General features: G+C 41.3%; 3 protein-coding genes across 6 annotated transcripts; 1 reads left to right on the plus strand and 2 right to left on the minus strand.

Annotated features, from left to right (window-relative positions):
- Window positions 1-817: 817 nt before the first annotated feature.
- On the plus strand, window positions 818-5987 carry LOC129349214 (extracellular calcium-sensing receptor-like). 2 transcript variants are annotated; one of them, XM_055011856.1, is made up of 11 exons: window positions 818-1324; window positions 1604-1836; window positions 2010-2101; window positions 2421-2600; window positions 2696-2884; window positions 3015-3494; window positions 3663-3872; window positions 3938-4079; window positions 4239-4432; window positions 4609-4890; window positions 5000-5987. In XM_055011856.1, the coding sequence occupies exons 1-11, from the start codon at window positions 984-986 to the stop codon at window positions 5420-5422; spliced, it is 2766 nt and encodes a 921-aa protein (XP_054867831.1). In that variant the 5' UTR covers window positions 818-983; the 3' UTR covers window positions 5423-5987. The 2 variants fall into 2 exon arrangements, with proteins under 2 accessions (XP_054867831.1, XP_054867832.1); XM_055011857.1 differs by having other exon boundaries at window positions 3956-4079.
- Window positions 5988-6736: 749 nt separating this feature from the next.
- LOC111584955 (extracellular calcium-sensing receptor-like) lies at window positions 6737-12719 on the minus strand. Its single transcript, XM_023294317.3, has 9 exons — window positions 12398-12719; window positions 11856-12150; window positions 11617-11703; window positions 11122-11391; window positions 10591-10800; window positions 10233-10508; window positions 8214-8441; window positions 8021-8144; window positions 6737-7932 (listed from the first exon to the last, which is right to left on the minus strand). The coding sequence occupies exons 1-9, from the start codon at window positions 12616-12618 to the stop codon at window positions 7022-7024; spliced, it is 2622 nt and encodes an 873-aa protein (XP_023150085.2). The 5' UTR covers window positions 12619-12719; the 3' UTR covers window positions 6737-7021.
- Window positions 12720-14635: 1916 nt separating this feature from the next.
- Window positions 14636-20727, minus strand: LOC129349226 (extracellular calcium-sensing receptor-like). 3 transcript variants are annotated; one of them, XM_055011886.1, is made up of 10 exons: window positions 20690-20727; window positions 20531-20618; window positions 18684-19359; window positions 18445-18531; window positions 17950-18219; window positions 17419-17628; window positions 17061-17336; window positions 16455-16682; window positions 16262-16385; window positions 14636-16173 (listed from the first exon to the last, which is right to left on the minus strand). In XM_055011886.1, the coding sequence occupies exons 3-10, from the start codon at window positions 18942-18944 to the stop codon at window positions 15260-15262; spliced, it is 2370 nt and encodes a 789-aa protein (XP_054867861.1). In that variant the 5' UTR covers window positions 18945-19359; window positions 20531-20618; window positions 20690-20727; the 3' UTR covers window positions 14636-15259. The 3 variants fall into 3 exon arrangements, with proteins under 3 accessions (XP_054867861.1, XP_054867859.1, XP_054867860.1); XM_055011884.1 differs by having other exon boundaries at window positions 18684-20301; XM_055011885.1 differs by having other exon boundaries at window positions 20531-20712.
- Between the last annotated feature and the right edge of the window lie 62 nt (window positions 20728-20789).

The following is a 20789-nucleotide window of genomic DNA, read 5'->3' on the forward strand; positions in this document are numbered from 1 at the left end:
TAAGACCTAGTTACTGAGAAGCAACAGGTTTTTCACTTCCAGTTAAGCTGGGAGGGCAGATGCTGACAACTCACAGCACCATGGCCTCAGTGAGGTGCAACATCTGGCTGTCTCAGTCAGAGGTATAAACATAGACATGACCTGTCTGCCTTGGCTGTCGCTGCTGCCATCTGCTGTGTTTGGACCCAGTGCAAATAAGATGCATCAGCAGGCAGATGATATCTTCAGTTTTGCTCTCAAAATGTGAGGGGTGCATCAGCAAAGCCATGAACACAGGCAGAAACACTGCAACCACTCTCAGATTACCCAGCATTCAGGTCAGTGCCTCATCTGAGACAAACCACTATGAAATTTGAGTATCAGAATGGACATTTTTAAAAGAAAAAGACTGTGTTCAACATCACAAAAGCAACTTTATGCAAAAATTTTATGTCAAAGTGCATCTTAAAAGAGATTTCCTATTTCAGTTTGTTTGCAGACTTGTAAAATATCCTAAAAGTGGACTTTCTACTGAAACAACAGCGTGAGTCAGGAGCTAAAAGGTGGCCCGGCGTGTGAAAGGTTTTGCTGTGTTTTCTGAGAGTCTTCTAAACCTTACAAATAATCCTTTTGGGATATCTATGGACACAAAACCCTCCAGGGACACAGTTTCTGTATCATACACACTATCTCCCTCATTATTCTTCTGCCCTCACCTTTGTGAGAAATGATTCGGTGTTGTGTCATCTTGTTTATGTTAATTCCACCATGGGTTTCACAGCTATTATAAATTCCCAGAACAACATGTTGTGCAGAACAGGAGGGAGGGTATGTCATAGTATAGCTGGCGCACAGTCAACACTATCAGCTATACTTGTTGTAATATGCATTTTGTCATTAAATTTGCTTTACAGGTTGATGCCTCAAATAATAACTTTTTTCCTGTGGCAAAGAGAGAACTGATATAATTTAACCTTTTAATATCAGGGACTGTTTACTGATTTATGTATGCATGTTGTGCCAGTGAGAAGTTATCTAATATGCTGAATGTGTTTAAAGTGTCCAGAGCAGCTTCATCCATGTCTTGGTTCTCGTGGCTCTTCACTCTGTCGTCCTGCTCTGCTCCATCTGTCCTCCTTGTGGGGCTTGTTGGCAGACAGCTGGGGCTCAGGGTGGGACTGCAGGTGGTTCACACTGTGACTTGTTCTCAGTGGGGTGCACCGAGTGACAAACGTTTATTCGAGGATGGGGATGTAATCATCGGTGGGCTCTTTAGTCTTCGTTACAGTCCTCCGGCTATTGACCGTGATTTCACTCAGCAGCCAGACTACAAACCTTGCTCTGGGTAAAACCCTTAAAATGTGCAGTTTACTGTTGTTACTATACATATTCACATGTGTGACAAGCAAAGGTGCATTATGAATTTTATTTTTTCTATTGTGAATGCAGTTAGATATTGTGTTTTGTACACATGCACCTGCAATTTCTCTTCTCTTTAATTTTCTTGAAGATAAATTGCTCATGTAATATCAGAAAATGATGACAGAGATTTTACAGATTGTTACAGATTAAAAGGTTCCCTCTCATTTGATACTTTTCTCTCATTCCCTCTCCCTCCTGTCAGTTTGCAAAATCTCCCACTACAGTACATCTATGCCATGGTGTTTGCACTGGAGGAAATCAATCATAGTACAGCCTTGCTGCCAGGTGTGAAGTTGGGATACCATATTCGTGATAGCTGCGCTCTGCCCCCTTGGGCTATACAGGCAGTGCTGTCACTGGTTGGAGGAGACAGCAGCAGCTGTGATACAGCAGCCCTGACTGCTGGACCTGAAGAGGAAATCAGAAAAATGAGAGGTATTAAATCTAAGTTTGCATTGAACTGATGTGATATCATCTTTTATTAAAATTAATACCAAGCAGATAAAGTTATACAAATCCTGCAATATTGTGTTTAGTACAGAATCATACAGTAACAAGCACTATTTCTTCTGAGTGACTTCATTTTACTCCATTTTATAATCTCACAGGTGATCAGCCAATTCCTTTGATCATCGGTGGTGCCTCCTCTATTACAGCCCAGATACTTTCCAGAATCCTGGGGCCACTCTCTGTACCTTTAGTGAGTTCCATTCAAATCAAAAATGTGTATTCAGTTTGGAACTAGAGAAAAAAAATGTTTAAATTGGAATAACCAATAATGTCTTTTTTTTCACCCTTTCTGATGGGCCATGGTCACGTCATCTTTTTCTCTTCAGCTCTTATAACTGCTGGAATACATTCACTGTTGAAAGTAAACGTGATTTATTTACAGTGAACTATAGCAACACAGCTGTAGAGTAGAATAAATAATTCTTGGGTGAAAATGTGATCACAACACTCCTTAATATGCAGAAGATTTCAGATGATTAACTGTTCATGTGTATATTTTTGTTGCTTAGGTGAGCTACACAGCCAGCTGCCCATGTCTGAGCGACAGGCGCCAGTTTCCAAACTTCTTCAGAACCATGGCCAGTGATATTTACCAGGCACGGGCTGTTGCCCAGCTTGCAATACGCTTTAATTGGACATGGATTGGAGCTGTGATTGCAAACAATGATTATGGCCACATGGCAGTGAAGGTGGTTTGAAAAGAAATGCTATAACACAAGAAAACCAGGATTTAAGTATCTGTCACACATATAATCTTTTTCTTCTTTTCCACTGTACATGTCAGGTATTTCAGGAGGAGATTCAGGGTGCTGGGGTGTGTCTGGCATTTGTAGAGACACTCCAAAGGGAAAATATTGTGAGCGATGCCAGACGAGCAGCACTCACAATCAAGGCCTCGACTGCGAAAGTGATTTTGATCTTCACCTGGTATACAGATGTGAGGCAGCTGTTTCTGCAACTTGACAAGCTAAATGTGAGAAAATGAAATAACACTGTCTATTCATGTACTGAATGCAATGCAGAACTAAGACATTTAACACTGAAGCTTTATAAAAATGATTTTTTTCCTTGATTTTGACTTGTGTCCTTTTTGATATCACCAGGTGACCGACAGACAGTTTCTGGCCAGTGAGGCTTGGAGCACCAGCGGTGATCTTCTCCAAAATCTAGTCTCAAGTAAAGTGGCAAGTGGAGCTCTTGGTGTTGCAATTAGAAGTTCAGCTATACCTGGATTTGAAAATTTTCTCAGAAATTTGGACCCATCTCATCGTCCCAGTGATGAGTTCTTAAGAGAATTTTGGGAAAAGGAGTTTGGCTGTAGTCCTGGGATTGCAACTCTTCCATTTCATGCAAACAGGCTGCTTCGAAAAGCTTCTCTTCCCCTTTGCAATGGCACAGAAACCCTGGAGGATGTGCAGAATCTCTTTACTGACACCTCTCAGCTAAGGGTGACATACAATGTCTACCTTGCTGTTTATGCTGCAGCTCATGCCCTGCACAGCCTCCTCTCCTGCCGTGACAGCGACAGTATCTCCACCAACATCTCCACCTGCAACTTTCCAAAAAGCATCAAATCCATAGAGGTAAATACAATCATGTCTACTTCCACATTTTCCTGAGATGCACTTTAGACTTTTACAGTCTATGCTTGCAATGTTATGTTTAATGGTAACATTAAGCAGCTATACTCAATATGTAAAAATCAGAAAACTAGTAGAATAATTACTTTCTGAATATTTTGATGCTTTCAGCTAATGCAGCACCTGAACAAAGTGAACTTCACCACACCACAGGGTGAACCATTTTATTTCCAAGGGGCCGACATTCCTGCGAAATATGACCTTGTCAACTGGCAGAAAACCCCCGAGGGAACACTAAAACTGGTTTTGATTGGTCGTGTGGACGGGTTTGACTTCCATCTTAATAAGTCAGCTATTCAGTGGAGCACAGGATCCAGTCAGGTGGTTAAAAAGGAAAAATCTTGATTTAGACCAACACCAAACTTTCTGCTGAATGAAATATTTAGTGTGATTTTGTTGCTCAGGTGCCTGTTTCAGTGTGCAGTGAAAGATGTCCGCCAGGTACTCGGGTGGCAAACAGGAAAGGAGAACCTGTCTGTTGCTTTGACTGCATCACATGTGCTGATGGGGAGATTAGCAATACAACTGGTGAGGAAAGTATAATGTAAGATTTTATGTAGTCAGCACTGCAATAGCAGCACAGTCATAATATATGCAGAAACTCTAGTTTTGTATTGTACTGTCTGGTAATCTACAGTTTTAACTTCTTCCTACTTCCATAGTGCTTGTGTCTTCTTCTTCTCACAGGTTCTCTTCACTGTGAGCGATGTCCACCTGAGTTCTGGTCCAATGCTGATAGAACTGCCTGCATCGCTCGTCAGCTGGACTTCCTCTCCTTTAATGAAACTTTGGGTATTACCCTCACTGCAGTAGCTGTTTCTGGTGTCACAGTGACAACAGCTGTGTTTCTCGTGTTCCTTCACCACCGTCAAACACCTGTGGTAGGAGCCCAGATCACTGTCATACAGTATATTTCACATTTTTGAGAAATCCTTTTGGTTGCTTAATATCTATGTTTTACTTTGGTAAAATAAAATTATACATATCTGTTGTCTACCTCATGTTCCTAGCGTGTTTGTACTTTAAACACAAATGTATTTCTAATTCTCATGTTAAGGTGCGAGCCAACAACTCAGAGCTGAGCTTCCTGCTTCTTCTGTCACTCAAGCTCTGCTTTCTGTGCTCACTGGTGTTCATCGGTCGTCCAGCAGTCTGGTCTTGTCGGTTCCAACAGGCTGCATTTGGGATCAGCTTTGTACTTTGTGTTTCCTGCCTCCAAGTCAAGACCATCGTGGTTTTGGCAGCGTTCCGCTCAGCTCAACCCGGTGCTGAAGCCTTGATGAAATGGTTCGGTCCAGCCCAACAGAGAGGAAGTGTCTTCCTCTTTACCTGTGTGCAGGTCAGACTTGCAGAAGCTTTCTTTTGATGACAAAATCATTTCTTATTATGGCATCTAAATACATTATCATGATTAACATTACATGTTCCATGTTTTGTTTTTCATCAAGGTTATCATCTGTATCATTTGGCTATCAATCAGCCCTCCGGTGCCTAAACCTGACCTGGATGTCCCAGGCTTAAAGGTCACCCTGAAGTGTACCATGGCCTCTGTGGTGGGTTTCTCTCTGGTTCTGGGCTACATCGGCCTGCTGGCCTGCACCAGTCTCCTCTTGGCCTTTCTTGCCAGGAAACTCCCAGACAACTTCAACGAGGCCAAACTGATCACCTTTAGCATGCTGATTTTCTGTGCCGTCTGGGTGGCCTTTGTACCTGCTTACGTTAGCTCTCCCGGAAAATATGCCATTGCCGTAGAGATTTTTGCCATCCTCGCTTCTAGCTATGGTTTGCTTTTCTGTATCTTTGCTCCAAAGTGTTTCATTACTCTTTTGAGACCTGAGAAAAACACCAAGAAACACATGATGGCCAGGTAGCAAAAAAAATCATCATGCATGCTGTGACTTGACTGTAAGTCATCAAGTCAAATTATGATTTCATTATAAACATGAGTGCATTTATTTTATTTGTATATTACACTGGCATAATGAAATAATATTTTATATTTAATTCGTCTAAAGTATGTCAGTGATAAAATTCTGCTACTGTCTGCTAGATATTCTTTTATTTGTGTGGAGGTTTTAATGAAATAAAAAAAATTATTCAAACAAAAACAATCAATTTTCTCTGCTTTTCCAACTAATGACATTTGAGTATTCTTCTCACACTTTCTCATGTAATAAACCTTGCTTAAAATGAAAACACTAATAACCAGACTCAAAACAATTTTCGGTGTTGTAATTATCATCTGTGTAGTGTGTGTGTGGGAAAACAAGACCATATACCATGGAAATTTGTTGCTTCATAATGGAATTATGAAATCTGAGGATAGTTTCAAAATAATTACCATTTCTTTATATCTAACCAGTGATACGGATCCTGTGCTTAACCTTGTTTGTTGTCTTTGCTGCTTGCAATAAAGACTTTTCATACCTAAAATTATACATTTACCTTGTGTCTGCTTCAGGATCGTCAGACTAGCTGTGACAAAGCAGAATTAATGTTCTGACCCCACAAATAGAAATTATGTGTATATATATATATATATATATATATATATACACACACACCAATCAGACACAACATCATGACCACTGACAGGTGAAGTGAATAACATTGATCATCTTGTTGTAATGCAATGTTCTGCTGGGGAAACTTGAGTCCTGACATTCATGTGGAGGTGACAACCTCATGAGGCTCATCAAGAGAATCCAAAGACTGTCCAAAGCAGTAATCAAAGCAACCCATCTCACCTCTCCCAACCCGTCTCACTCCCCCTCCCATTACCTACTTCACACCACCTCACCCCATCACCTTTGTCCCCATAGTCATGATGCACTGTAACACCTTGGTTAACGGCAGGAGCTCATGACCTCAACTGTTGGCTGCTACACTTCAGTGACACAACACAATTGTGCAATAAACCAATAATCCCATGCACTTCAACCCTCATTTATATTTATAAAATATAAATCTATTTTCACAATGTACCTTTTTGTACTTTTCTAATACTCTTGAATCTTTTCTTCTTTTTTCCCTTTTTGCTTTGTAATATCAGCAATTTTGCACCTTGAAGTAAATACCAACCATTTCTGGCATCTTATTTCTATTTCTTCAAGCAGCATGATTTGAGACGTTTGTGAGTCCAAATCATCTCCAGACAAGCTAAAATCTAAAATACATGTGTTTAAGAGTGCTGAAAGACCCCAAATTGTCTGCATAATTTATTCAGAGAATGTAATTTACAATTAACAAAGCAGCAAAAAAGTTATAGACTAACTTCCATCAAGAGTCACATTGTTCACTTGGTATCCTAAATTCATTGTAAGTATTATGATACATACAATATCTTACAAGTTGTAAGATTTAAGTATATTTATCTGACATCAGCTCAACTTTCTGAATAATTTATCATTGTATTACTATGAACCAGTTTATCTGCATGCACTTCTATACTACATAGAGAAAAAAATAAATCATGACCTGATGCCACGACCCATGATTGCTTTCTTTGTGTTCCTCTCTGGTCTCTGCAGGATTATGTAACATTTGGGTCCAAACAGTGCCACAAGGAGGCCAAAACTGGAGGCCAGGATGGCAAATACCTCTACTGCATCTGCATGTTTTCCTGGTGAGCTGATATAAGCAGGAACAAAGGCCACCCACACAGCACAGAAGATCAGCATGCTGAAAGTGATGAGTTTGGCCTCATTGAAGCTGTCTGGAAGATTCCTGGCCAGAAATGCTAACAAGAAGCTGAGGATGGCCAGTAATCCAATATAACCCAATAACACAGCAAAACCCACAGTGGAACCAACTACACACTCATAAACTATCTTGTCACTGTGATACTGACTGTTTTTGTGAGGCAGTGGCGATGCCGAGACAATCCACACAACACAGATGGCTGCCTGAATGCAGGTAAGAAGCAAAACTGTTCCTCTCTGCTGCACAGCACCAAACCACTTGAGACTGGCTCCACCTCCTGGCTTGGAGGCCTTGAAAACAGCCAGAACCACCATGGTTTTCACCAGGATGCACGACACACAGAGCACAAAGCTGATCCCAAACGCTGCATGTCTCATTTGACATGTCCACAGTCTGGGTCGTCCAATGAACAGCAGCGAACACAGGAAGCATAGTTTAAGTGACAGCAATAGCTGGAAACTCAGTTCTGAGTTGTTGGCACGTACTATAGGTGTTTTGCGATAATAGATGAAGATTCCCAAAACAGCAGCACAGATCAATGTGCCCAGCAATGAGGTGGCTGTCAGGCAGATACCCAGAGGCTCATGGTAGGACAGGAACTCTGTCTTCTTAGGAACACAGTGGTCACGCTGGGGGCTGGACCAGAAGTCCTCTGGACAACTGGTGCACTCCATGGAGTCTGCAAAAAAAAAGAGGAAGATAGTGAGATACATGCTGTATACAGTACACTCAAAGTCAAATAAAAATACTGAAACATGACCACCTACTTGTATTGTTGCTGATCTTTCCCTCAGAACAAGGGATGCAGTCAAAACAGCATTCAGGTTTCCCCTTCATTCTCACCATTCGTGTACCTGGAGGACAACTCTGACTGCACACTGATCGAGGTGGCTAAGGGGAGAAAACCTGTTATTTTACACTGAAGGGTGAAAGTCAAGAGTCTGAATGATCAGAGGCAACCTTTTTGGATTGAAAGTTCCAGAAGATTTTGTCTTCAAAAAGTGTGAGTTCTTCTCCTTTGGAGGCTGACCTCTTGACCTCACCCACATTCTGAACTTTAGTTCGTCCATCAGGGAGCCACAACCAGTTCATGATGTCATATATAGGCAGAGCATCACCATTCTCATCAAATGAGACTTGATCACCGAATGATGTGGTGAAGTTGACCATTTCCAAGTAATAAACAAGCTATCAACATAAGGAACAGAGGGAAACCAAAGGGGACACAAAAAATAATTCTACTCTCAGTACCCACAATTCCACACAATATTCAACAATCAAACCACATACTATACCAAAGAACATATGAAAACATAAATTTCCACATCGATAATAATACAGCAATTGCTCTTTTTTTTGTCTGCATTTGTTCTCATTGTTTAACTCCACAAAAGAGGTGTCAACATTATATGAGACTGATGCATATTTTAGTCTTGCAGCCAAATATTTTAATATTTAGTGCATGTGTGTGACCATCACCGGCCCTCCCTGAAAGCTAAGCAGATATTCTTTATTTAGAATTCCCTATTATAAGCCAGGGAGGGCAGTGCTACACCTCAGTGATGTGCAGGGAAACAAAGACTGGACAGGACGAACAGGACGGACAGGGATAGAAACAAAAAGGCGGTGCTAATGCAATTAAAGATTGTGAGGTGGTGTGTTATTCCCAACTACTAACTGCCCATCAATAAAACTGAAAAAAAAAACACAAAAGAAAAAGAGATTCAATAAATAAATAATTAAACAAATGGTACTGAGCACCATAATTGTGGATGTCTTGATAGTATAGAATATAATAAAATAGGCCGGAAGAGGATACTAGTGCAAGAGAGAATGAGTTTAGGGTAGAGACTCTGGAGAGATTCTCAGCACATTCTGGTGGGTCCCATCATTCACTGACAATGGGACTCGACAGTAGCTGGCGAGACCTGATCAAACATGCAAGTGTGAAGAACCCTGAAGCCCAGAACAGAAATCATGGCAAGGCAGGGCCAAGCCAACAGGGCAACCCTCCCCCCGGGCCGTAGGAGCCACAGGGCGGCACCCCCAGAGAGCCACCGGGGCCACTGTGAACGACATGAACCCGGAGAACAAGAGGGAGCAGCTACCAACACCCCCAGCGCGCCAAGACCGACCCAGGCGGTCCGGGGCACAAGGACCCCCCCGCCACCCAAACCCCAACCCCGCCCACCCCAGCCCCCACCAAACCCCCCACCCCCAAGGGGGCCAATGGCCCCATGCAGCCAGGAAGCCAGACACAGGGGCCGAGCGGCCCACCGAAGGGATGGCAACCAGCCCATCACAAAGCAGGCCGCCACCGGGAGCTGGCCAGAGGAAATCGGAGCCGGGACCCGATGCGAGTCCAGAGGGTAAAAATGGACAGTGTGGTGGGGCCCGGCGACGTCGACAGGGAGGCACCCCGCATACCCCCCGCACCAGGCCCCAGGCGAGCGCAGTACACCCAGGGCCCCAACTCCCCGCAATGCGCCCTGACAACCCACCAGGACAGAGCCACCACATGCCACCAGCCCGCAGTACAGCCACAGCGCCCACCAGGACGGCCAATCCAGCCCCCGCAGCCTGCCAAGAGCCATCGCACCAGCCTGGACCCGTCGGGCACGCAGGAGAACCCCCCCAGGCCACAGGCAACCAGGACCCACAATTCCACACAATATTCAACAATCAAACCACATACTATACCAAAGAACATATGAAAACATAAATTTCCACATCAATAATAATACAGCAATTGCTCTTCCTGACATGATAATACTAATCCACCACTTTCACAAAGCAATGGGGAATTATTTTTTTTTTAAAGCACATAGCAATTTCTTGGCACATTTTACAGTGAACGTTATAGCTTTGTATCTAAACTGACAGGCTAAATGCTACTTTGGAAGAAATGATAGGGCACAGGAACCAGGTAAAAAAAAAAAAAAAAAAAAAAAAAAAGCAGAGTGCAAACTGATATCACACCTGCCAGGGCTCCATTGTTTGTAAAGTGGTACAGCTGTTTCCACTGAAAGGCCCTCTCCCTGGTGTGCACTGCAGCATGTCATCAAGGGCGTATGCCAGAGCATACACAGCCTTGTACACATTGTACTCAGCCCTGAGGTTGGAAAGATCCAAGAACTCTGTCCCCTCACTCTCCAGATCTTCTTCTCCAGTGCATATTGCTCCCCCACTTTCCACCCAACCTGCTGGAGGTGGAGGGAATCTGCACTGAAATGTGTGTTCCCAAAACTGGTTAACCTGAAATATATGAAAAACTGCATGTTATAAATGACAGCTTCTTATTTTTCCTAATACCAGATTTGCAGGGTTAAACTCTCACCATGTTGTTCCCATAGCTGTTGCTGTTGCTGTGCAGATTGGGATGTATTTGTAACAGGAACTTCCTGAGTCCTGGGATCTCTCCTCGACGGATGGCGATGCCCAATGTGCCACCCAAGTACGGCATGAGCTGAGGGGTCTGGAGCACAGGAGCTGCTGTCCAGGCTTCACTGGCCATCCACTGCAGGCCTGTTACATTCTGCCTCACCACCTGTGCAACATATTGTGGCAAATACTTACATTGATTTCTTCCTACCGCTAAAGTTCTCCTCTGAATTATAATGTTCATATGGCTGATGTTTATTCATGCAATGCATGTTTTAGACAGTAAAGAGATACATAGCTTTAAAACTAGGGATCAGTACAATTACTCTGAGGATTTTCACATGAAAATCCTATTAGTGGATTGCTATTTGTTGAGATTACAGGCTTACATGTGTGACACTGTTAGATACATCTTTTGATATGACAAATAAAACACAAATTTGTAGAAATATATGAAGTCATAATGAAATTATATTTCAAGACCAACCTCCTTCATGAGATTAATCATGTGACCCTCATTTGCAAACACAATGACTACACGAGCTGTGGATTTCTTCATCACATCCACAATCCTCCTCAGTTCAGCTGGGTCATTGCCCCAAGGCAAAACTTCTAAATAAGCCAGACACCCTTCACCAGACAGACTCAGGTCAGATTGGAAGGATCGGGCAGCATGGAGTCCATAATCATCACCACTGACCAGCAGACCTGCCCAAGTCCAGCCAAAGTGGTTTAGAATCTGAATCATAGCACGAACCTGAATGAATACAGATTAAAGAGATGAACGTGCAGATTAGAATCATTTTTCAGTGGGAAATGTGGTTAACAGGTTCTACAGCCATGTTTAATCATTGCTTTTCCGTGCGTTTTCTAAGCTCATGCAATAAAAAGAAAAGTGAATGTAACTGGTGTTATACAAATTCTAATTTGAAACAGGAAAAATGTTTCTTTTTGCATCTTAACTTTACTGACATATTTTTACCTGAAAAGCATCACTTGGGATTGTCCTAAAGAAGGACGGAAACTTTTGCCGGTTGCTCAGGCAGGAACATGTGGAAAAATAGCTCACCTGTGAAAGACACAGACTACATACCCTAAAACATTCCAAGTCTTTGCTGTTGCTTCCAGCTTTGTTAAAGTTGACTGCTTTGTGTCTACAGTTTACATTAATATGTAAATAAATCAGATTGATCCAAGTCAACTATAAGGAAGAAAACTTACCATAGGTACTCTGTACAAACCTAAGACAGCAGAGATGGCAATAGAACGTGTAGAGGAAGAATCACCCACAATTCCTAGTACTGGAGGGCTTCCTGCACACGTCTTATCTAAAATAATTTGCTCTTCTTGACCACTGGCTAATGTTAATGCTCCTCGAAATCCAACTCCAAGTTTGTTACAGTTATCGTACAGACTGTATCCCAGAGTCACATTATGTAGCAGGTTGGTGTTTCTGTTGATCTCCTCAATAGCAAAGGCCATGGTCTGGGCCTGCCTAAAACCTATAACATCAAAACTAATGCAAAAAATACATGACACATGCAAATAGTCAGAAATTGCAAAATTAAAATTGTGTAAAGCATAGAACCAGCTGAACAGCAACAATCAAGGTCAAATCCAACAGAAAAAAATCAAGACGACTGAGCATAAATGCTGAAAATTGCATAAATGACAAAAGTGTCATTATCAAATATACATTCTAGTATTTGAATTGGCGCTAACTTTCCAGTTTCTAGTCTTTGCTGTTTCCTCAACAGACTCACCCATGGCAGGTAGGCTGTTGTGGCTCTGAGGTAAAAGACTGGTCAGGAAAGGCAGAGAAGAAGTGGATTTCAAACAGTCCACCAAGAACTACATCTCCAGCCTTGTGCATCCCATTCAAATCAAACCGCCCCTGTAACCGACAGGAGGACGATGTAGTAGAAGAAAAGCAGGAATACAACAACATTAGCAAATGCAAGCTGGTGTGGAAAAACGGCCACATGACTTTACTTGAGTGAACCCAGTCATTACATTTCTTGCTTTGTCACCCTCTTTTATTCACTAGCATTATTGTTTAATCTTGCACGCCACCCACCAGGGCAGCAGAGGAAGTAGGGGCAGGGCCTAAAATAGGCTTCATTTGAGACTGGCGTTGTATTAAGGAAGAATTAAAGTAAATAACATCTCACCAAGGCAATGGCAGCAACTTTTAATTGTTGTATGAAACAAATTTTCTTCCGAATAGCTCTGTAGTTTAAAACTTCAACAAAGACAAATGTGTATGTATATGATCTCTATATACAGTGAGTATATTGAGTTCACCACCACAAATTAAGAGAATTCAATTAAATGTCCACTAGATGGTAGCAGCTTACAAAGACTGCTGGTGATTGCACTATTTGTTTGATTGATAATCTGATGTATCTTCCTGACATCCATAGAAACCTGTCAGCTAGCAGTTTGTCCAATTTGCAATGTTTACGTTTTTTTTTTTTAATTTAGAATGTTTGTCGGTTTTTGGACACACCTGTCAACACATATAGAGTCACATCAAAGAAGTTAGGCACAACATTTAGTTACTCATTTACTTTATCACAAGTGCAAAAACATGCCAGGAGAAAATATTTGACGATTCATATTAGAAAATCTCATAAAATGTTACCTATAATAATGTGGGAGGTATGATATTAAATAATAATGATTAATGATTGCATTAAAATACTGATTGATATTAGACAAGCAAAATGTGAAATCACAATTAAGGCAGACACTGAAAAAGAATCAACATTTTGAGTGTAAGTTTCAATTTTGACCATAAATTTTAAACTGTAGAAATACAAATATTTCTGCATGTCCAATTTAATAGTTTTGGTTTCTAGAACTGATGGCGGCTTTGAGTTACCCACAGTGACTTCCACATGAGCAGTACAACATACACTACCAGTCCAAAATTTGGACACACCTTCTCAGTCATTGGTTTTTATTGAATTATTTTATGCATTATAGATTAATACTGAAGACATCAAAATGATAAAAGAATACACATGGAATTATGTTTTCAACAAAAAAGTGTTAAACTTCAATATTAATCTACAGTCTAGAAAATAATAGAAATAAATTAAGAGCATTGAATGAGAAGGTGTGTCCAAACTTTTGACTGGTACTGCATACAAAATTCAATTCAGTTTTATTTGTATGGCGCCAATCCACAACATATGTCATCTCATAGCACTTCACATAGTAAGGTGAAAACCATATGATTTTTAACCAAAGAACAGAGAACCCAATAATCTAAAGTTCCTTTAAATTCCCTTTTAAGCAAGCAGTCAGCAACGGCAAGAAAGAATTCAAAAGAATACTTTTACAGAGAGGAAAAATAAGCCTCCAAAAGAGGGAAGGCAGCCATCTGCCTCGACCAGCTGGCATCAGTATTGTAGTTGATTATGTTCCTTTCCCAAATATCAGCTAGATATTTCAGATGACTGTTTCTACACATTCCAAATAGACTAACTTTGGCTCAGAATTACTGCCGTTTTGAATGTAGAAAGGGTAATTTGTAATTTTGGTTTTGTTAATCTTTTGGAAATGAAAATAAGACTTCTACAACAACATAAACATGTAAATTAACCAGCTTATCTGTCAATTTTGAAAAAAATATCCTGTTTTGTATATAAATCTAAAAATGTTCTTTGTTCCTGTGGTTGTTGTTACGCCATGTGGCCAGCTCAGAAGTCCCTAACAGAACTATAGATCCTCCAAAGGAAGTGTACATCTAAATTTTTATAGCCATATCATTTGGTTGACCTAATATCTGGTTGATGTCTTTGTCTAAAGATGTGAGATGCAGCACTTTCTGGAGATACGCCTCATCATGGCCTCCTTCCAGAAGCACAGACTTCACTTTGTTCTGACCACTAGGTGGTTTGTCTTTCAGTTGATAAATCTGGTCCAGATTGTTGTCTGTGGGACATCTATTGATCAAGAATTAGATAGTAGAACTCACTATGATATTCAGGACATCAGTTGAAAACAAAAAAGTAAAGTTTATTTGTGTAGTAGCTAGCTTGACATTGAAACAGTTCTTTGCAGGGAACCCGTTTAAATAACAGAAACACTCACATAAAAAGTGGTCTAATTTCACCTTTGTGTAGATTCTCAGTCATTCAGGTCATGGTAATCCTAGAAGCTTCCGTAGAATGCAACTGGACTTCCCTTTTAGGTTCTTGAAGACTTGGCTATAAACATTTGAAATTCTCCAACAGTGAGGCAGAAATGAAGATGCCACTTGGATGAGAGGTGAAACATTTTCAAGAACCAAAAAGAGAAGTCCAGTAGCTTGATACTGAAGCTCCTAGAATTTCATGTTTAAATTGTTGACAGATAGGAACGGCAGGAAAACCTTTCAAAGTCTGTTACATATTAGGGAATCCTATCAGTCACATGTGTAATAAAAGAGAATCTGTATGACAAAACAATTTCTTTATCGCTTTAACTTCCTGTATTATTTACAGTGAGAAAAAACAATTCTGACAATAAAATGTTACTTAATTGTTATACGTACAACAATACAAAGGGCATTTCCCGAGTCAATGAATGGAAATTACATATTGGGTCACACTACTTAATCACTTCAGTAAAACGGGTCATGACTTGACCACTCCTCGACCCATGATTGCTTTCTTTGTGTTCCTCTCTGGTCTCAGCAGGATTATGTAACATTTGGGTCCAAACAGTGCCACCAGGAGGCCAAAACTGGAGGCCAGGATGGCAAATACCTCTACTGCATCTGCATGTTTTCCTGGTGAGCTGATATAAGCAGGAACAAAGGCCACCCACACAGCACAGAAGATCAGCATGCTGAAAGTGATGAGTTTGGCCTCATTGAAGTTGTCTGGAAGATTCCTGGCCAGAAATGCTAACAGGAAGCTGAGGATGGCCAGTAATCCAATATAACCCAATAACACAGCAAAACCCACAGTGGAACCAACTACACACTCATAAACTATCTTGTCACTGTGATACTGACTGTTTTTGTGAGGCAGTGGCGATGCCGAGACAATCCACACAACACAGATGGCTGCCTGAATGCAGGTAAGAAGCAAAACTGTTCCTCTCTGCTGCACAGCACCAAACCACTTGAGACTAGCACCACCTCCTGGCTTGGAGGCCTTGAAAACAGCCAGAACCACCATGGTTTTCACCAGGATGCACGACACACAAAGCACAAAGCTGATCCCAAACGCTGCATGTCTCATTTGACATGTCCACAGTCTGGGTCGTCCAATGAACAGCAGCGAACACAGGAAGCATAGTTTAAGTGACAGCAATAGCTGGAAACTCAGTTCTGAGTTGTTGGCACGTACTATAGGTGTTTTGCGATAATAGATGAAGATTCCCAAAACAGCAGCACAGATCAATGTGCCCAGCAATGAGGTGGCTGTCAGGCAGATACCCAGAGGCTCATGGTAGGACAGGAACTCTGTCTTCTTAGGAACACAGTGGTCACGCTGGGGGCTGGACCAGAAGTCCTCTGGACAACTGGTGCACTCCATGGAGTCTGCAAAAAAAAAGAGGAAGATAGTGAGACACATTCTGTATACAGTACACTCAAAGTCAAATAAAAATACTGAAACATGACCACCTACTTGTATTGTTGCTGATCTTTCCCTCAGAACAAGGGATGCAGTCAAAACAGCATTCAGGTTTCCCCTTCATTCTCACCATTCGTGTACCTGGAGGACAACTCTCACTGCACACTGATCGAGGTGGCTAAGGGGAGAAAACCTGTTATTTTACACTGAAGGGTGAAAGTCAAGAGTCTGAATGATCAGAGGCAACCTTTTTGGACTGAAAGCTCCAGAAGATTTTGTCTTCAAAAAGTGTGAGTTCTTCTCCTTTGGAGGCTGACCTCTTGACCTCACCCACATTCTGAACTTTAGTTCGTCCATCAGGGAGCCACAACCAGTTCATGATGTCATATATTGGCAGGGCATCACCATTCTCATCAAATGAGACTTGATCACCGAATGATGTGGTGAAGTTGACCATTTCCAAATAATAAACAAGCTATCAACATAAGGAACAGAGGGAAACCAAAGGGGACACATAAAAAATAATTCTACTCTCAGTACCCACAATTCCACACAATATTCAACAATCAAACCACATACTATACCAAAGAACATACGAAAACATAAATTTCCACATCAATAATAATACAGCAATTGCCCTTCCTAACATGATAATACTAATCCACCACTTTCACAAAGCAATGGGGATTTTTTTTTTTTAAAGCACATAGCAATTTCTTGGCACATTTTACAGTGAACGTTATAGCTTTGTATTTAAACTGACAGGCTAAATGCTACTTTGGAAGAAATGATAGGGCACCGGAATCAGGTAAAAAAAAAAAAAAAAAAAGCAGAGTGCAAACTGATATCACACCTGCCAGGGCTCCATTGTTTGTAAAGTGGTACAGCTGTTTCCACTGAAAGGCCCTCTCCCTGGTGTGCACTGCAGCATGTCATCAAGGGCGTATGCCAGAGCATACACAGCCTTGTACACATTGTACTCAGCCCTGAGGTTGGAAAGATCCAAGAACTCTGTCCCCTCACTCTCCAGATCTTCTTCTCCAGTGCATATTGCTCCCCCACTTTCCACCCAACCTGCTGGAGGTGGAGGGAATCTGCACTGAAATGTGTGTTCCCAAAACTGGTTAACCTGAAATATATGAAAAACTGCATGTTATAAATGACAGCTTCTTATTTTTCCTAATACCAGATTTGCAGGGTTAAACTCTCACCATGTTGTTCCCATAGCTGTTGCTGTGGTTGTGCAGATTGGGATGTATTTGTAACAGGAACTTCCTGAGTCCTGGGATCTCTCCTCGACGGATGGCGATGCCCAATGTGCCACCCAAGTACGGCATGAGCTGAGGGGTCTGGAGCACAGGAGCTGCTGTCCAGGCTTCACTGGCCATCCACTGCAGGCCTGTTACATTCTGCCTCACCACCTGTGCAACATATTGTGGCAAATACTTACATTGATTTCTTCCTACCGCTAAAGTTCTCCTCTGAATTATAATGTTCATATGGCTGATGTTTATTCATGCAATGCATGTTTTAGACAGTAAAGAGATACATAGCTTTAAAACTAGGGATCAGTACAATTACTCTGAGGATTTTCACATGAAAATCCTATTAGTGGATTGCTATTTGTTGAGATTACAGGCTTACATGTGTGACACTGTTAGATACATCTTTTGATATGACAAATAAAACACAAATTTGTAGAAATATATGAAGTCATAATGAAATTATATTTCAAGACCAACCTCCTTCATGAGATTAATCATGTGACCTTCATGTGCAAACACAATGACTACATGAGCTGTGGATTTCTTCATCACATCCACAATCCTCCTCAGTTCAGCTGGGTCATTGCCCCAAGGCAAAACTTCTAAATAAGCCAGACACCCTTCACCAGACAGACTCAGGTCAGATTGGAAGGATCGGGCAGCATGGAGTCCATAATCATCACCACTGACCAGCAGACCTGCCCAAGTCCAGCCAAAGTGGTTTAGAATCTGAATCATAGCACGAACCTGAATGAATACAGATTGAAGAGATGAACGTGCAGATTAGAATCATTTTTCAGTGGGAAATGTGGTTAACAGGTTCTACAGCCATGTTTAATCATTGCTTTTCCGTGCGTTTTCTAAGCTCATGCAATGAAAAGAAAAGTGAATGTAACTGGTGTTATACAAATTCTAATTTGAAACAGGAAAAATGTTTCTTTTTGCATCTTAACTTTACTGACATATTTTTACCTGAAAAGCATCACTTGGGATTGTCCTAAAGAAGGACGGAAACTTTTGCCGGTTGCTCAGGCAGGAACATGTGGAAAAATAGCTCACCTGTGAAAGACACAGACTACATACCCTAAAACATTCCAAGTCTTTGCTGTTGCTTCCAGCTTTGTTAGAGTTGACTGCTTTGTGTCTACAGTTTACATTAATATGTAAATAAATCAGATTGATCCAAGTCAACTATAAGGAAGAAAACTTACCATAGGTACTCTGTACAAACCTAAGACAGCAGAGATGGCAATAGAACGTGTAGAGGAAGAATCACCCACAATTCCTAGTACTGGAGGGCTTCCTGCACACGTCTCATCTAAAATAATTTGCTCTTCTTGACCACTGGCTAATGTTAATGCTCCTCGAAATCCAACTCCAAGTTTGTTACAGTTATCATACAGACTGTATCCCAGAGTCACATTATGTAGCAGGTTGGTGTTTCTGTTGATCTCCTCAATAGCAAAGGCCATGGTCTGGGCCTGCCTAAACCCTATAACATCAAAACTAATGCAAAAAATACAACATGACACATGCAAATAGTCAGAAATTGCAAAATTAAAATTGTGTAAAGCATAGAACCAGCTGAACAGCAACAATCAAGGTCAAATCCAACAGAAAAAAATCAAGACGACTGAGCATAAATGCTGAAAATTGCATAAATGACAAAAGTGTCATTATCAAATATACATTCTAGTATTTGAATTGGCGCTAACTTTCCAGTTTCTAGTCTTTGCTGTTTCCTCAACAGACTCACCCATGGCAGGTAGGCTGTTGTGGCTCTGAGGTAAAGGACTGGTCAGGAAAGGCAGAGAAAAAGTGGATTTCAAACAGTCCACCAAGAACTACATCTCCAGCCTTGTGCATCCCATTCAAATCAAACCGCCCCTGTAACCGACAGGAGGACGATGTAGTAGAAGAAAAGCAGGAATACAACAACATTAGCAAATGCAAGCTGGTGTGGAAAAACGGCCACATGACTTTACTTGAGTGAACCCAGTCATTACATTTCTTGCTTTGTCACCCTCTTTTATTCACTAGCATTATTGTTTAATCTCTCACGCCACCCACCAGGGCAGCAGAGGAAGTAGGGGCAGGGCCTAAAATAGGCTTCATTTGAGACTGGCGTTGTATTAAGGAAGAATTAAAGTAAATAACATCTCACCAAGGCAATGGCAGCAACTTTTAATTGTTGTATGAGACAAATTTTCTTCCAAATAGCTCTGTAGTTTAAAACTTCAACAAACACAAATGTGTATGTATATGTGTGCAACAGAAGGGCCAATTCATATTAAATATATTTCCAAATGTGTGTGTAGAATGTGCGTTCAATTAAACCACCGTCAGATCACCAAATCCACAGTGAGTATGTGGAGTTCACCATCACAGATTTCCAGGGTTAAATTAAATGTCCACTAGATGGTAGCAGCTTCTAAAGACTGCTGGTGATTGCACTATTTGTTTGATTGATAATCTGATGTATCTTCCTCACATCCATATGTAACCAAGTTAGGACTGGTGAGGGTCTTCTAGTTTCTTCAACACGGAACCGAAAATGCCACCTAGGGAATTTCACCCTAAGAATGTTCACAATCCTGCCTCTCAACAGAGGGTTTCCCCTACTAAACACAGGTACGTGAACAAATGAATACAGAGGCGCGTACAGAGAAACAAATACAATTTTTTATTCTGGTACAAAAATATGTTCAGCACACAACACACACTAATGGTAATATAAATGCAGTTACTAAAACTGGAAGTCACACAGGCCCTATGCAGCCATGGAGGGAAGAAACCTGACTACTGAGCCAGAGAACCAGCCACGACAACCTGAGGATAAACAACACATACGGGGAGAAAATGAAACTAAAACTCGAACCAAGCAAACTGAAAGAGAACTAGGCAAAACGACTACAAACTAAAAAAAACAAAAAACAAACGACATAAACACGCGGAAAGACAAGGCAACAAAGGCAAAACTGTAATGAAACAAAGAAATGTTTAACCACAATCAAGCAACACAACCATAACAATAAGCATAAACAAACATTTTGGTTACCTCGGCTGTCCGACCCTACACGCGCATGACGCCGCCGATAAGCGGGACACCGTCAACAGACTCTGCACTGCAGCCACAGAACACTGGTCTTAAAAGAAGAAACAATATTAATACAAAATCTAAAGCTTACCAGTGTTTCGCGTGCTGCACAGCGCATACCTGTCCAAGAGTATTCAGGAGTATGCTGGACCTGTCCGTCAATCAATTTGAACCCCCTGCTGCAATGGCCAAATCAATCATTAGTTCCCCCACAGCTGTA

This window comes from Amphiprion ocellaris, chromosome 7 (assembly GCF_022539595.1).
Source record: "Amphiprion ocellaris isolate individual 3 ecotype Okinawa chromosome 7, ASM2253959v1, whole genome shotgun sequence".
Lineage (NCBI taxonomy): Eukaryota > Metazoa > Chordata > Actinopteri > Pomacentridae > Amphiprion > Amphiprion ocellaris.

Bases quoted from the DNA above. Each gene is read 5' to 3' on its own strand.
- LOC129349214 (XM_055011856.1), top strand. From the start codon at position 984: ATGTATGCATGTTGTGCCAGTGAGAAGTTATCTAATATGCTGAATGTG. The intron at 1,325-1,603 runs GTAAAACCCTTA...CCCTCCTGTCAG, and splicing joins GACTACAAACCTTGCTCTGG to TTTGCAAAATCTCCCACTAC. The intron at 2,102-2,420 runs GTGAGTTCCATT...TTTGTTGCTTAG, and splicing joins GGCCACTCTCTGTACCTTTA to GTGAGCTACACAGCCAGCTG.
- LOC111584955 (XM_023294317.3), bottom strand. From the start codon at position 12,618: ATGTGGCCGTTTTTCCACACCAGCTTGCATTTGCTAATGTTGTTGTAT. The intron at 11,392-11,616 runs GTAAAAATATGT...GTATTCATTCAG, and splicing joins TCCCAAGTGATGCTTTTCAG to GTTCGTGCTATGATTCAGAT. The intron at 8,442-10,232 runs GTGTGATATCAG...TTATGTTGATAG, and splicing joins AAACAATGGAGCCCTGGCAG to CTTGTTTATTACTTGGAAAT.
- LOC129349226 (XM_055011886.1), bottom strand. From the start codon at position 18,944: ATGGCCTTTGCTATTGAGGAGATCAACAGAAACACCAACCTGCTACAT. The intron at 17,629-17,949 runs GTTGGTCTTGAA...TATGTTGCACAG, and splicing joins TGATTAATCTCATGAAGGAG to GTGGTGAGGCAGAATGTAAC. The intron at 16,386-16,454 runs GTTGCCTCTGAT...TTCTCCCCTTAG, and splicing joins GGAGCTTTCAGTCCAAAAAG to CCACCTCGATCAGTGTGCAG.